We start from the raw sequence: 16,175 nt of genomic DNA on the forward strand, positions 1-16,175 counted from the left end.
CGTTTTGGGTTAGATGATGATGGGTTATACAATGAATCAAAATGTGGAATATCCCTATGTTCCAAACTATAGTGTTAGTACTCTACGATCTCATCACGATCATTTTCTTCGTTTGATGATCTCTTGGTGGTTTAGACCATCCGGAGGTAGGTACTCCACTCTTCGTGCTAGGGATTTATGGTGGATGCATTGTATTAAAAATAAGATCAAAATAAATCTGCCCCACATTATTTTTAGTCAACTAGTGGATATCATAAACATTGTTCCTTCAAAACATGTTGAAACATTGATTTATGGATGTCTTCTTAGTAACCTGTTTATCAAACTTGGTTTAAACGTCTCTCTCGACAATCCTATCCCACTCTAAAATCAAATCAATCTCACCTCCTTGAAGAAAGCGGATTGGAAACAAGATGAGGAAACCGGTCTTTAGATCTTTCGACCCGGTAAGCAAACTCCGGGAGTGAGTTCTTCACGAACTGCTCCTAGCTCTTCTCGTGCTCCTCCTCCGGCACCGGCTGTTGACGATGATCCTGAGTTTCAACGACTTATGCAAGATATCGATGATAACGTACCAGATGATGAGCCTGCACCGGAACCGGCATGGCAAGAAGATCAAATACCACCATATTTTCGATCTTTCTTGGAGTCATTTGATATGAGGTTTGCCTCCATGGAGTCTCATATTACTGAGTTTTAGCGGGAGATGCGTGAACGTATGGACGCGCTCACTCTCGAAGTTCGAGCTCATTATCCTCCTCCTCCCGACCCTCCGATGGATTAGACCTTTTCTCCATGTTTTCTTAGTATTTCAAACTTGGATTGTTTTTGATGTTTCTGGATTGTTTATTTTGGATTCTTAACTATTTGATTGTGTTTGGAGTTATGATTAGGATGATTGGATATTTGAATTTATTATCATATATATATATATATATATATATATATATATATATATTTGGTTTGAATTTTCATTGAACTTAATGTTTATTAATTTTATTTTTGCATCATTTACATATTAGTTACATTCTGACCAATTATGCCATTTCACATTTGATTATAAATATTGATTATGAAACTAATGGCTAATCTCTCTTTTGATTGTGATCTTAGCAGCTTAAGCTATATTTACTTATAATCAATTGGCTATGTTTTTCAAAACCTTGTTTAAAACATTTTAAAGTCTTTTTGATTTAACAAAAAGGGGGAGAAGTGTAAAAGTATTAAAGGGGAGAAATGTTATAGTAAGGGGGAGTAATTTTTCAAAATTGATTTCAAATTTTAGAAAATCTTAAAATAACACAAATGTTTTGTTATATCAAAAAGGGGGAGATTGTTGAAAACATTTTGATGTTTCGATATAACAAATTAAGTTTAAATGAATTTTAAGATTTTACAAATGATTTTCTAAGAATATTTGATTTAATTAATCGAATATCAAATTATTACTCCAAGTCTTTCAAGATCAATTTCAAACCTTACTAAATGTGTAAAATTATGTTTTATACTTAAACTATTTTTAAAACAAATTTTAAAAAGCATTTTGAACTAAAATCAAGCCTAAAATCAATTTTTCAAAGTGATGCACCGATACATCAATCCATGCATCGATGCACCATGGATAAAATTGAACATCAAATGCATTTTATGCATCGATACACATACCATGCATCGATGCACTCAGTGCATTTGATGCATTGATGCACAAACCATGCATCAATGATGTCTGCTATTTTGAAACATCAAATGCATTTTATGCATCGATGCACTCTTAGTGCACCGATGCACTAAGGGTCCAACAGTCAAATATTTGAATTTTACACTTGATGCACCGATGCACCAAGGGTATGCATCGCTGCACTGACGCTCCCAACTGCTTTAATTAATTATTTTCACACTTAAACGACTCTATTGACTCCACTAACCATCCCCAACGTTCATAATCATTTGAAGGAGTATTTAAACAAGTCTAGAAGCCATTGATCAATAACAATCAAGAAGAATCAATAGAGAAACAAGAGAGAAAGCATCAAACATCAAGTTTGTGCAATTCAAGCCAAATTTCCTTTTAATATTCATTTTGCTTTCAAGAACACTATTTTTGCTTATTTGTAATCATCTTTGAGTGTTCTTATCTTGTTCTAGAATTGTGCAAACATATTGCCTTGTGAGGTTTTTCCTTGTAAGTTTGCAAATTTGTGTATTTCTCTTTGAAAAAGAGTGTGCTCAAGAATTGAGGTATAATTCTTGAGGGAGTTGTAAGGTTACTCTTTGTCATCAAAAGAAAGAACAAATTAGTGAATTTGTTGGAAAATCCTTAGTGTGGATAGCTAAGGTAGTGGACTTAGACTTTGGTTGAGAAAGTCGAACCACTCTAAATCGCTGTGCAATTACTTTTAATTTTCTGCAAAAGCTTCCACCGAATTTTTAATTGCCAATTCACCCCCCTCTTGGCCGATTCCATCAATCGATTAACTCAACAATGACAACAGAAGTGGACATATTTTTCTTGTGTGTCCTGGGTTTCTACAATGCCCACATCTTCTATCTTGTCTATATCTTTCTCGAATATCCATATCACAATGAATTCGATTGGATTTTGGACGACCACGCTCCCTCAATAAAGTCAGATTTGGTACAATCGAAAGCTAATCCTGAACCTCATCAGGATCTTTATCATTACCTATGGGGGGAACTCAAATTCGTATACCTTGAAAACTTCATATAGTAGGTATACGGGATCTACAAAACAGTTATAGTCTTGACGTGTATGCGAGCAAGTTGTTATCACATGAGAGCATGGATACTTCAAAGCATGAAAAACCCCGCAATCGCATGTTCTGTCTCGCAGATTTACTCTTAATGACACAACTTCAATCCCTTGAAGAGGTCGTGACAACTCTGTGACATGAAACATTTCATGTCTTCTAGAGAATCTTGTTACAGACATTCCATTTGATGCAACAATTTTTTTTGTAGATCTGCAACTAATCTAGAATGATAGACATGACCGTCATTTGTCCATAACGATATCCACCATCATATGCGTTCGTCCACATTTCTTTATCGATGAGGCTGATGTAATCGTATCATTCCTCGTTTTTCACCTGCAAATCTTGAAGCATTGATTCAAACGTTTGAGGAAGTAGTTCGCAACAATGTGTCGGAGACAATACCTATGTTGGACAAAGGGTGGTTGCCACATTAGACCCAAAGACTCTATTGCTGCTTTGATCCCAGCTCCGCGATATGAAATGACACATTTTTTCCCTCATGATAACATGTGCACGTAAGTTTCGGAGGAAAAAAACCCAAGAATATGTATCTTCTTCTTCAACAAGAGCAAAAGCAACTGGAAGAATGTTGACATTGTCATCTTGGACAATTGCCAATAATAAAACTTGCTTGTATTTTCCATACAAGAAAGTCTCGTCAATCTGGACCATATGCTTGCAATATTTGACAGCATTAACGCACTGTAGGTAAGTCCAAAAAACCCAGTAGAATTGGCATCGATCGTGAAGAACTCGATCATTATGGTATACATAGGAGGTTTTGAAGTCCACAATTATCCTAGGATTCAACCTCCACACCAACCTAAACCAGCCTGGAAGTTCGTTGTAAGATGCATTCTATTCTCCATGAAGTTTGGCAATGGCATTTTGTTTTGCGAACCAAGTTTTTTTATAGGAGACAGTGTACTCATACTGCGATTGTATAGCTGAAATCAACACAACAACAACTATATGAGAGATTGTTTTTACCATGAGCATGATAGCTTGGCATATCACTTCAGAGTCCAAGTTAGGATGATCTTGGTTGACCCCTCCAGCACAACATGTGTGAGGACTGTTGTATATTGTTAATTCTCATCTGTTGTTTTTCCTCTTCCTCTTCGATACGTGAACCATCCAATTGTATCCGTTTTCGCGTCGGACACAGTAACATACATATTTTTCTGTCGTGGAGCGGTCGACTCTTACGGATGTTGTAATTTTTTATAGCCATCATCCCTTCTTCTTTGCTTGAAAACTCCATGCCTAAAGATAACTCACCATTATTTATTGATGAGTAATATCCATAGTTACCGAGATGAGGCATATCCGCAAATTATGGACCGTACATTGCACCATAATCAGCTTCATACATGTGTGTTGGAGGGTCAGTTTGTGCCACATTTGATGGAAATTCATCTACATTATCATCATCATCGGAGTTGAATTGCGGTGATTCTGGGTAAATGAATAATTCAGTCTCAGCACCATCCGCACCAGGCTCACGAAGCGGTTCTTCTGGTGGAGATGATAGTTCCTCTATGCTCTCCACATTTAGGTCGAAGAACCTACTATTTACACGTCTTCCCCTTGAACTAGAAGGCATATCGACATTGAGATCGAAAAAGCTCGCAATTGAATGCCTCTCCCTGGAGCTTGAAGCCATCGTGTCAAATAGAAACTGCACAGATTGTTGTGTCGATGGCATCTCCATATTAAGGTCAAAGAAATTTGCAGATGAATGTCTTCCCCTTGAACTGGACACGATGTTGCCATACGGATTGTTTGTGGACCCACCTCGGTACATATCGTAAGGAGTTGCAGATGAATGTCTCCCCATTGAAGTTGATGTGACAGCACCATGATGTGGATTTCTCATTATGACATTAAAATCATTACACATTACTGTAGTCGGGTTGTCAACTTGATCAATTTGTTCAGCTAGCCCATAGTGGGAGCTTAATGTCTGACCCCGAACAACACGCACTTGAACAAACTTTGCATACATCTCATTATCGGCGTCTGAATAATTACTTTGAGAATTAGCCATCATTTCAACATCATCATTGTTCGATAGTTCGAACGCTGTATAATTTAATGGCAACAATGATGTTGGAAATCTGTACTGCAACGACGACATTCTTCTACTACTTCCAACATGAATCTTCCTCGAAATCTTCGTTATCAGCTCCTTAAGAGTTATGTTTCTCTTGAATGATATTTTAACACGCTCATTTGATACGAAAACAATGCTAGTTTCATCTTCTCGAATTTCTCCATCATAATAAACAATAGCTGAAAGTCGCATAATTCTTAGAGTTTAAAGGTGCGACAATATTATATCTGCAAAAAACACAACTGAAACAAATCTGATTAAATAAATAATATATGAACGAAAATATAACACAATAAAATTTTTACACATAAACATAAATAATTTAAATAATATAATTTTATATTATTACCTGCACCGCAAAAATATTTCGACGAATGCTCCCGCTTTCCCCTTGAACTGACACAGAAATTAATTGAAAACAATTAGTATAATATTTTTTCAAATAATCATAATAAACAATAAGTATAATAAAAAAATATTATGACAAAATTACCTTATAACGAATGATCGAACGAACTTCTGAATCAAATATAAGAGGATTGTCGGGTGTTATTTACTGTTTGAAGGGATTGTTGTATTAATTTCTCGGTTGAGAGGGAATTGAGAGAGAGTTTACGGAGAGAGGGCTATTTATAGCCGAGAGAGGATGCTTTAAAGCCGAGAAGTTTGGGTAAATTATGCAGGGACCGCGCCTTGCATTATGCATGCCTGATAATTGAGCATGTGATAATTGAAAAGCGCGGCCCCTGCCCCGCGCTATAGCCCTACGTGGCGTAAGGCGGCCCTAGGGGCCGCACTTTAGGCACGTATATCCAACTCAGCATAAAGCGCGCTGCAGGGGGAGCACTTTACCCCACGTAGCGTCAGATCAGCGTAAAGCGCGCTACAGGGGGCGCGTCTTACTGCAAAGGGTGTTAGATCGGGAAATATAATCTGAAGGGTATCTGACAGAGAAATATATAAGGTATAGGTGATATATCATAAAAAACGCCCCGCTCTAAGATCTCCAACTGACCAACCTTACGATAGATCTAAGAGTGATGTTTAATCCCAATTGGAAGACCGTCTTTCCAGCTAGCAGATCGAAAAACATATTGAATTCAGCATACTTGTTTGAAGGAATATTAAAAACATGGGTAAACTATGTCAATAATTCCATTTGTTTTTGTCGATTTTGTCCTCCGGATTTTTAATTAAGAACACTTGATCCCTTATGTTATTGGTCTATCCGGTTTAAGTATTTCGTCCGTTAATTTCCGTTAACCAATTAATGGAAGTATGAGTTGGCAATTAAAAAAAAAGGCCCACGTGCTGCAATTAAAAAAAAAAATCAAAAACACCCAATGTCGTCTTCTTCTTCTTCAAAGTCCCATTATCGCGTCCACTGTCGACAGCACTTCCATGGCCTTCGCCTTTAATGTTCTCGGGTGCCAAGTACTCGTGAGTACTAACAAAGGACATCGATCGAGCATTGATAGGTTCTGTAGCCATTAGTCTGGGCGTAAAAAGGGCACATTTCAGGGAATTCTTTGAGAAAAACGATTCAATAATGAGGCTAAACTACTACCCCCCATGTCAAAAACCAGACCTCACTTTAAGAACAGGGCCTCATTGTGATCCAACGTCGTTAACCATCCTTCACCAAGACAGAGTTAGTGGCCTTCAAGTGTTTGTAGACAACGAATGGCGTTCAATCAGCCCGAAATTCGAAGCATTTGTCGTTAACATTGGCGACACCTTTATGGTAACATACCTTTTTCAACTTATTCCCTTACTGTAGTCGATGATCGGTTAAGCTTAGTGGGTTTCTTTTTCTTCTTTCTCAGGCACTGTCGAACGGGAGATACAAAAGTTGCTTGCACCGGGCGGTGGTGAACAGCCAGAAGACAAGAAAATCTCTCGCTTTCTTTTTGTGTCCAGCGGGGGATAAAGTGATAACCCCACCAGCCGAGTTGGTGAACCAAAACAGTCCCCGAGTGTACCCAGATTTTACATGGCCTATGCTGCATGAATTCGTACAGAAACATTACAGAGCCGATATGAACACTCTCCAAGTATTCTCCAACTGGGTTCAACACAGACACAGCTGAACCCTTCTTGTGTCAAAATACAAACTCATGGCATTGAATTGAAGAGATGGGATGCATTCTTTGGTAGTGATGGACACAAGGCAGGACAAGAGATGCAATAAAAAAAACCCAATAAGGACCTCGGATCAGCCTTTCTCCTTTTCTCTTATCCATTGATAATACTGAAAGGCAATCAATAGATTCACCTCTCCTCTTCATGTAAAAAACAAAATTAGCCTACTTAATTACTACTACTACTTTTCTCAAGCGACTTCATTCATTGTGCACACTGGTTTTATATTTTGTCTCATTCTCTTGCTTACGTTTTTCAATTGAACAAAAATCTTAACCACATATGCAAAAACAAAAAAGAAAAAAAAACTTTGTTTCACTCCATGATTTAAGCCTAAAACTCATTAGTTTTTTGGTAACCAAATGTTTCAGGTTCGAACAGGACGTTTGCTGAAATGTTTGAACCTATATGCATATGAAGGAACTCAAGAACTCGTTCGGGTTCGCTCCATCATCTGAATTTTGATTCGAGTCTTTTCCTTCGAGTATAAGCGGGTGATGGTTTGTTTCCTAAGCTCTCAGAATTGAATAAAAGCTTGGAGTCTTCGGTTCGTCCGGTGAGAGCACTGAAGAAACTCAAGCCATTAGGCCATTTGATGTGTTTCCATGCTCAACAATCATGTCTTTCATTCAGGTTTCGGACGAACGTGGCAGTAGGAATGTGGGATTGTGGGTTTCGTCTTTGGGTTGCTGAAATCCAGCCGGGTTCTGAAAATTAGGCAGAGCAAGCATCGGATTAGTTGCTGTCGGGAGTGGCCGTTGGCTCCAATTGAAGAGCGAAGGAGGTGGCCACATTGGAACGGTGGACTGCTTCGAAGAAATCGTCGATAGGGATGAACCATTAATGTTCGACGAAAACAATTGAGACAGATATATATATATATAGACGAAATGAAGGTCTTCGGGTATCTGTGGATTAAAAAACCAGACTTCAACCCCGAAATGCCATGGTAATGGGAGGCAAAGCTTGGGGAAATATTTGAGCAGACGCTGTGAAGCTGCTCAATAAGAAGAGTGAAAGCTGTAGAAGCAAAGCAACTTTAGCAGCCTATCTAAAATTACTAAAATCCATAGTTTTTGGTTAAGCTGTAGAGGGAAAGATGGTTAAGCTGTAGAGAGAGTTGAAGAAGAAGAAGACCCTTGGGTCTTGAGTTTTACCAGTGGGTTTCTGGTTTTTTAATTCTTTATTTTTTAATACTTTAATATGTTAATGGGAGTTAACGTCCAGGGAACTAAAATTCAAATTAATCGATAACGACATCAAACATATTTAATTAAAAAATTAATGACCAAAATAATTAGACCTACGGAAAACAAAAAGAGACTAGTAACATAATTTTCACTAAAAAAGCATTTCCTTTATCGTGACAACTTTGGCTGATATATCCTCCAACAGTATACAATTACGCAATTAGATCGAAAAATAAGTCAATAAGTATATATATCGATGGCAACTGATCGGATTTGGATCAGATCCAGCTATACTCAGATTCAGATCCATTTTTACATTTTGGATCTAAACTGCCCCAGATTTGCAGGAGAAAATTAAGACTCAGATCCAGATCCAACAAATCTCACGAATCCGGGTCCAAAACGAATTTGTTAAAAATGACTATTCAACCTATTTTTAACGAAATAAGATTTTCATTGATTAATTTCACATCACATCTTTAATGGAGGAAATATTAATTTCGATATAACTAGTAACATAATAAAAAACGATAAACTAAAGTCTAAAAAAAACTCCACACAATTACACAAATGTCTTTTGAATAACACAAACATTAAAAAATATAGATCATGAAACATTCAATTGTCACAAACCTAGTTTAAAACTTATAAGAACTCAGACGTCTCCCTCTATATATATATATATATATATATATAAAATAAAGGTGGGCTTTTTAAGACTCATCACAAGGTTAAACACATTACTGCAATCACCATTTGGTCTCTTTGGTTTGCAAGAAATAGATTTATCAATGAACACCAATACCAATCAGAGGAGAATGTTGTTACCCTTGTTCGTAGCCACTGTACGGATATGCAGGATGTTTCCTCCTCACTGCTCAATCCACAAACTCATGTTTTAGCCCGATAGACGCCTCCTCTTGAGCCCACAGCAAAGTTGAACGTTGATGTTTGCTTCTCCTATGCACACCAGAAATCTTGCTCAGGTTTCATAATCAGAGACAGTGCCGGTTTTATTCTTGGATCTGGTTTTATTCACAATCACCACATTGCCTCAGTGTTTATGGAAGAAGCTTTAACAATCCTCCAAGTTATTCATTTTGCAAAAGACATTGGCATCACGAGATTAACATTAGAGAGTGATTCCAAGAAGATAATCCAGAAATTGATTGAGAACACAGCTGATCTTTCTGAGGTCGGACCTATCCTTGGGGATGTAAAGAATGCAGTAGGATCTCTTACCTCGTGCTCGTTCGGCTTCACAGGAAGAAATGGTAACAGGGAAGCGCATGCAATGGCCGTGGAAGGTTCTCGGGTTACCTACGACCAATTTTGGATCGAAGATGCACCGGAGAAAGCCCTTCAAGTAGCAGATGACGACCGTCGTTTCATTGACCCAGCGTGAGTGCCTTTTGGGTCTTTGATTTTCTTTGCAGAGGTTCCTTAGTCTTTTCCAGACTTTGAAGTCTCTCATCTGCCCCTCTTTGGCCTTCGCTCCTTCATCGGTGTACCTTACTAAGGCTGAAGATCTTCGTTTGTTGGCCTCTCAAGAATGCGTTTTTTAGCTTCCGTCTGTTGACGAGGTAACGCTCCTCTTTATTTGGCTTCTGATTTGTTTTTCTCTAGTGGAAACTGTTTTTGTTTATACTTTTGCAATGTGGGGTCAGTTCACTTGGAGAATGTTGAATTTAATGGGAATGAAATTCACATTCTCTCGTTTGGTTAGTTCGAGAATTTCATTCATGGTAATGTAAGATTATCAATAGTGTATTTTTAAGGTATATTACCGGGAATGTCATTACCTTTATTTCCTTAGGTATTGTTGGATTCCCGACGTTTTGGACTAAAATGCCCTTAATTTTTTTTAAATGTCATTTTTCTGTCATTAAATAATAAAAATTCTATGAATGTTAAATTACAAATTTATCCTTAAACTATTTTAGATTTACAAAAAATTCTATAATTAAAATTTTATATGAAATTCAGGGGTTAAAATAAAATTTTACCCTTTCATTAAATATTTTTTTATATTTTCATTTTTGTAAAAAAATTATATAAATTTTATGAGTTTAAATTTTTTAAAGAAAATATATAAATATTTTCTAACTTGTTAAAAAAACAAATATATAATAAGGATAATTTGGTCAAATATATATTCCAATAATCTTTTATTTTTTTAACCAAACACGGTAATCTTACATTCCTGCTAAGCCAACTAAACACAAAATACAACATTTCCAGTAATCGTATTCCCTGGTAATCTTTCATTACGTGAACCAAACACACCCTTAGTGTGTTAATAAATGACCACAAATTACACGTTTGTCAAAATGAATTAAATAAATAAATTCACATATATATTGCGTGGGAATCTTAAATCGACGTATGACTGAAATAATTAACCAAATAATAACAATTTAATAAAAAAACGTATGACTGACATAAAAATAAAAAGTATATAATTAAATTCTTTTTACATATTTATTTGATTAAATTTATTTTCAATCTAATCAAATCATGTATCATTTGATTGAATTGAAAATAAATTGGATATGAATTGAACTTGGGGAGTTTCGAACATGTATTTAATCTATATTTTAAGTATATCGTAGTATTTTAAATTGTATTTAAATTGTATTTAAGATAAGATTTAAAATAAAAATAAATTTAATGTTAGTTTATTATATTTTTAAAAGTAAATATGAAATTATGAAAATAAGTATCATAAAATTATTAAATTTAATTTAAAGATATAAAAATATTATTTTTATTTTTATTTTAAATCTTGCATTAAATATGATTTAATATATATATAGTGTTCGTAATTATAAAATAATATAATATTTGTTTAACTAGTTTAGGTTCTCTTATATTTGATAATTGATCTAGGTTTCAAACCTCATTTGAATGATTTTTTGTATCATTAACATATTATAATAAGTTTGTTGTAATTATTAAACTAGTTAAAGCATTTGGTTTGGGTGCTTCACTCTCACCTTAGGGTCTTAAATTCAAATCATTTTATCTCTAATTTATTTTCAATTAATTCGATACTGATTTGTTCACGATTTGATTGGGATGAAAAAAAATTAAAATAAATAAAAATCCCTCCAATCAAATGCATACATGTGTCAATTGTGACATGCGTCACGATCGTATGACTACACGTATCACCTCCTAAATGAAGGATTAATTTATTAAACAAAATTACAATTAGAACCAAATTGATTAAATATAAAAATACTAGCAATCAGATATAAAATTATATTAATTGTGTTAACTGACACGTTAACACCTCTACTCCAATGCTCTACTATTTAACCAGTGCTCTGATAAATATTAACTAGAATATGACTTGAGTAACAGTTAAGTGATTATATCATTTCAACCAAATTTTGAAAATAATTATCATTCCAACAACACCTATAATTTAATGGTCATTCAATTAGTTTACTTTTAGAAGAATGATTATTGTCTTTAAATTTTTCGAATTTCAACGTAAGATTTTGAATTTCAACATAATATCTACAAAGATATTTGAAATATTATCAAATGACTAAAATCTTTCCAACATTTAAATATTAAATATATTTAAACTATATAGTCAAAAATTTAAACTTACATAATTGAAAAGAGAGGACAAGAATTTGAGTTTACTAAAAGCAAAAGATAACCCTTTCATCCTTTAATGGGACCAAACAAAACCTCCATGATTTTATTTACACAATATGGCACTCACAATTCTACATGCGAAACATGTCGAAGAAAACTGTAACGGTTGGAACAATTTCAATATTCAATAGCTAGGTCTTCTCTGTCTAGGTGCATGTCGTGCTGGTTCTTCATCGCTGCTGGGAAACTCCCATCTCGCGATGACACCGTCCCACGAGGAGGTTATCATCATCGGATAAAATGGGTGCCAACTACAATCTCTCACCGGAGCTTCGTGATGATGGCAACTTGCTACCTGAGCACCACTCACCTACAATGGAATACCATGTCAATGGACAAAGAGATGTTTGCAAGACCATGACCATCGAGGAGAGGCGGTGAGGGGAGAAGAGGAAAAGGGAGCTTACCAGATCATATATATAAACCGAACCATCACTAGAGCCACTGTAAATGTATTTTTGACCAGTGCTGCAAAATTTGATTCCCAAAGTTAGAAAATATACCTCCTAATCCAATGGATGATCTCGAGGGTTAACGTAAGCCATGAACCATCAAGTTAATGACTAAACTGCCTTGCTCGCCCAGACCCCACTCGAATGTTGTATACGTTTTATTCAAAAAACCTAACAGAACAGTTGAAGCTTGAAAAGAGAAAGGGGTCAAAATAACTACTCAATTTGGCCGGTAAATGACATCCATTTGGGTTATGCAACCGACTGGTACTGGTGCAAACCAGCCGGTTAATCCAGGTCACTTTAAGGCCTCTCCTAGGCTAACCATAAGTGACGCAAACTTATCTGTATGGTACATACATCAAGGCAGTTAAACTAAAATACTGATCTGCAATTTGGGGCTTCTCTGGGAGGTTTTAGTTTACCCCGATACTAATGAATAGAGATTGAACCATGTGGCCTGAGGGAGGGTTTTCAGCTGGTTAGATTCAGGCTAAGATTTTAGAAAAGGATTGCGCATGGTTCCAAAACATAGACAAGCAAGCATTATTAATGAATCACAAGTGCATAACTAAACCATGAAATACTTGTAAGAGATTACCTATATGCTGGTGAGAAGTAACAACGAATCAAAGTCCGCAACACTTTGTGGCCTTTCTATGTTGCTAATGACTGATCATGGTGATGTTTCAAGGCTCTTGCATGAGTCGGGTAATCCATCCATCTGTAGTCAAAGTGAGGATCCCTTAGCCTTGGAGTGCTGTCCAAAGAAATTAATATCACTGGTAAGATACACAGGGGGCATGGACAAAAAAAGATGAGCCTTAACCGCTGAAAAATCAAGCAATATTCTAAGTCAAAAGTTTATTAATATCACAGATAAAGCCCATATGTCATATACACAAAAAGGGAAATATCAAGCTTCAAGAAGTAATGCCAAAAATCGCATTAGGTGACAAAGGGAGTTGAATTTAATTACTATGGGACATTGGAGGACATCTTTCGTATATCCCAGAGTTTTGTGGTCTGATCTTTTCCGTTCGAAATGAAATAACGGCCATCTCCACGGCTATCAATGAATGTAATCCCTTCTAGATGCCCTATTAAGACCCCATCTGCTTTTCCTCTAGCGCTAATGGAACGCCTATCCCACACCTGTTCAAGCCAATAAGGAGTTCCTTTAATATACAAAATGATCAGCAAGAGACTAAAGCCACTTTGATTTCAACTGACACTAATCGGAGCATATATAAGATAATCAAAAAATTTCGTAGCCGAGGTTACATTCATCTGCAACGGTTACATAAGTAAAAAATTCACCTTACATAGATGATCATCACTGCCGGAAAATAGGAGATGACCAGTTTCATCGGCAAAGCATACTGTGTTAACATCAGCCTGCGAGAGGAAATTGGAATAGAATTTAGTATCTCTAAGCATCTCCAAGCCAAAAATAATTGAATGCTGGAATGCCCCTTGAACATTTAACAATGCATGGAATGACAAGTAATTGAAATACCTTGTGAGCCAGAATTCGGAGGCTAGGTCTTTTTGCCTCAAGATCGTAAACATATATAGAATTATCATTACTTGCGGCAACAAGCTCTTTCCCATCAGTGGAAAATTTCATAGAGAAGATTCCAATTCCTTCATATTCATCATCATTAGAATCATCAAAAGAGAAGTCCAAACCTTCATGAATTTCCTGCATAAGAAGTGAGTTATAATTTTACTATAGTCATGGGAAACAGCTCAATATGGATAATACGATTTCCAGCTAGCGCTTTCAGAAAAAAATGACTGTTATAGCAATTAGCAATACTAATCCCTCAACCCCATAATCTTTTTGCTTCTTTAGATGCTCTTGAAACTGAAGACTAATTAAGTCCCTCAGATCATCCCGTATAATTATTGCCTAATTCATTTCTAGAAGCCAAAATGGTACTTTCAAGTTGTTTATGTCATGAACATTTGGTGATGTCTATGATGGAAAAGTGTTTGTTTTAATTGGAAAAATTGAACATATACATTCGAAATAACACTATAACCATTTGATATGCATATAAAGTATATATTTTTGAAGTTATTAGCACTTGTAGAAGATACCGTAATATTTGCAATCGACACTGAGGCAGTAGATCCAACATTTACAATGTTAACAATAGGGGATAAACTAGAATACACCTGCATTATAAGCAATCAAGTTAAATGAAATGAAACCAAAACAAAGAGTGAAGAGGGGCAATATAATCAAAGAATCAATAACTAAAATATTAAGTCATCAGGCAATAACACACAAGAAATCGCTGATCTGGTGAAAGACATGTATCAGTAATCGTCCATCTCAAGCTTTTCGCCATAATGTTCTTCTGAACTTTCCATCCCCCGTCCACATTATATACCTTAATGTGACTTCTCTGCATCATCAAAAAAAGATTAAAATAAGTCAAAGAATAAGATCATAAAAACTTCGGTTTAAGTAAAGATATACAATCAGTGAGGCAACAAATAAACAAGCAATCACTATTTCAATCTTTTTCCTAAAGCCTGAGGGAATGAAGCAACACCTGGAATCTAGCAACAAAAAGAGAGCCATCGGCTGAAAACTGAGACACGTATGCTCGACTTTTCAGGTGGTCCACCCACCAGGGACCATTGACGGGCAAATACCGACTTAAAACATGGCAACCATCAGCTGATGAAAATCTACCCCTACCAGTATAATTACCCTCTCGCCCAACCAACATTTTCACCGTAGAAACAGGTAGTTTCCGCTTGCCAGCAACACTTCGGGACAAAAGCTTATGGGGTCCCGACCTAAGGTTCGTGTGTTGTGCAATATCATGAACAAGATAATCAGAATCCTCACTACAATCTTGGTTTGCACAAGTTCCATTAGGGGAAATCGCATCATCACAGGCACTAACATCCTTTTGAGACCTACTCATCATGCAATTTAACTATTTAAATTTTAACAAACGTGTAAGCTTAGGCTAAAACCTTTGAAAGTAAAACCCATCAACATCAGATTCTTATTTGATCAACTTTCAGAATCAAATTCCGGTTTTCGTATTGACCAGTTAGACGATGATGAGCCAACAGAAAAAATTGTGAGTACTAGTCAGTATTCGAAATTTGATCTTGGTCAATACCCGGACTTTAATCTTGGTCAATACTCGGATTTTGATGATTTTTCAGAAGAAGAAACAGACCCTGCGTGTAATGATTTTGATATTAGTCAATACCCGAATTTTGATGATGAAACAGCCGTTGCCGAGGAAGATGTTGTTGATGATAATGAGGAGGAAGTTACGACTGTAAATGAACATGTTGAACATCCATTCTGTAATTCATATAACACTGAAGAAGAAAAAGAAGAAGAAATCCCCAAAAAAAAGTCCTCGAAGAAAATGCCACGGGAGTATAACTGGAATATGCCAGAATTACTTCAGATACCGGAAGAAGAGTTGGTAAAGATAGCAGTTGATTGTTACACAAAAATTATTCGTATCAAGAAAGATGATTGTTTTGATACAAAGGAAGACTTAAAGATAGCTTTGTATATGAAATGTGTGGAAGATGGCTATCAACTAAAAGTTAACAAATCAAGCAAAGATCGTTTCGAAACAAGGTGTATGATTGACAAAAACTGTATGTGGCGTATGATTGCAAAGAAGATAAAAGATTGCGAAATGTTTCAAGTTAGGACTTTTATTGATAAACATACATGTTCAAGAACCCAAGTTTTTCCTCACCATAGACAGGCAAACAAAAAGGTGTTGGGTGGTTTTCTGGCTGAGTTAATGTTTTTGAATGGTAGGGTATATCG

At 36.0% G+C, this 16,175-nt stretch overlaps 2 protein-coding genes and 1 pseudogene across 2 annotated transcripts; 2 read left to right on the forward strand and 1 right to left on the reverse strand.

Annotated features, from left to right (window-relative positions):
* Nucleotides 1-6,380: 6,380 nt before the first annotated feature.
* On the forward strand, nt 6,381-7,103 carry LOC120149916 (gibberellin 20 oxidase 1-like). The gene is made up of 2 exons (XM_039162658.1): nt 6,381-6,634; nt 6,717-7,103. The coding sequence occupies exons 1-2, from the start codon at nt 6,440-6,442 to the stop codon at nt 6,978-6,980; spliced, it is 459 nt and encodes a 152-aa protein (XP_039018589.1). The 5' UTR covers nt 6,381-6,439; the 3' UTR covers nt 6,981-7,103.
* A 1,972-nt stretch (nt 7,104-9,075) lies between these two features.
* LOC120146299 lies at nt 9,076-9,627 on the forward strand. The gene is made up of 2 exons (XM_039159926.1): nt 9,076-9,084; nt 9,196-9,627. The coding sequence occupies exons 1-2, from the start codon at nt 9,076-9,078 to the stop codon at nt 9,625-9,627; spliced, it is 441 nt and encodes a 146-aa protein (XP_039015857.1).
* Nucleotides 9,628-11,924: 2,297 nt separating this feature from the next.
* Nucleotides 11,925-15,327, reverse strand: LOC120154251 (annotated as a pseudogene).
* Between the last annotated feature and the right edge of the window lie 848 nt (nt 15,328-16,175).

This window comes from Hibiscus syriacus, unplaced genomic scaffold, assembly GCF_006381635.1.
Source record: "Hibiscus syriacus cultivar Baekdansim isolate YM2019G1 unplaced genomic scaffold, ASM638163v2 tig00000218_pilon, whole genome shotgun sequence".
NCBI lineage: Eukaryota > Viridiplantae > Streptophyta > Magnoliopsida > Malvales > Malvaceae > Hibiscus > Hibiscus syriacus.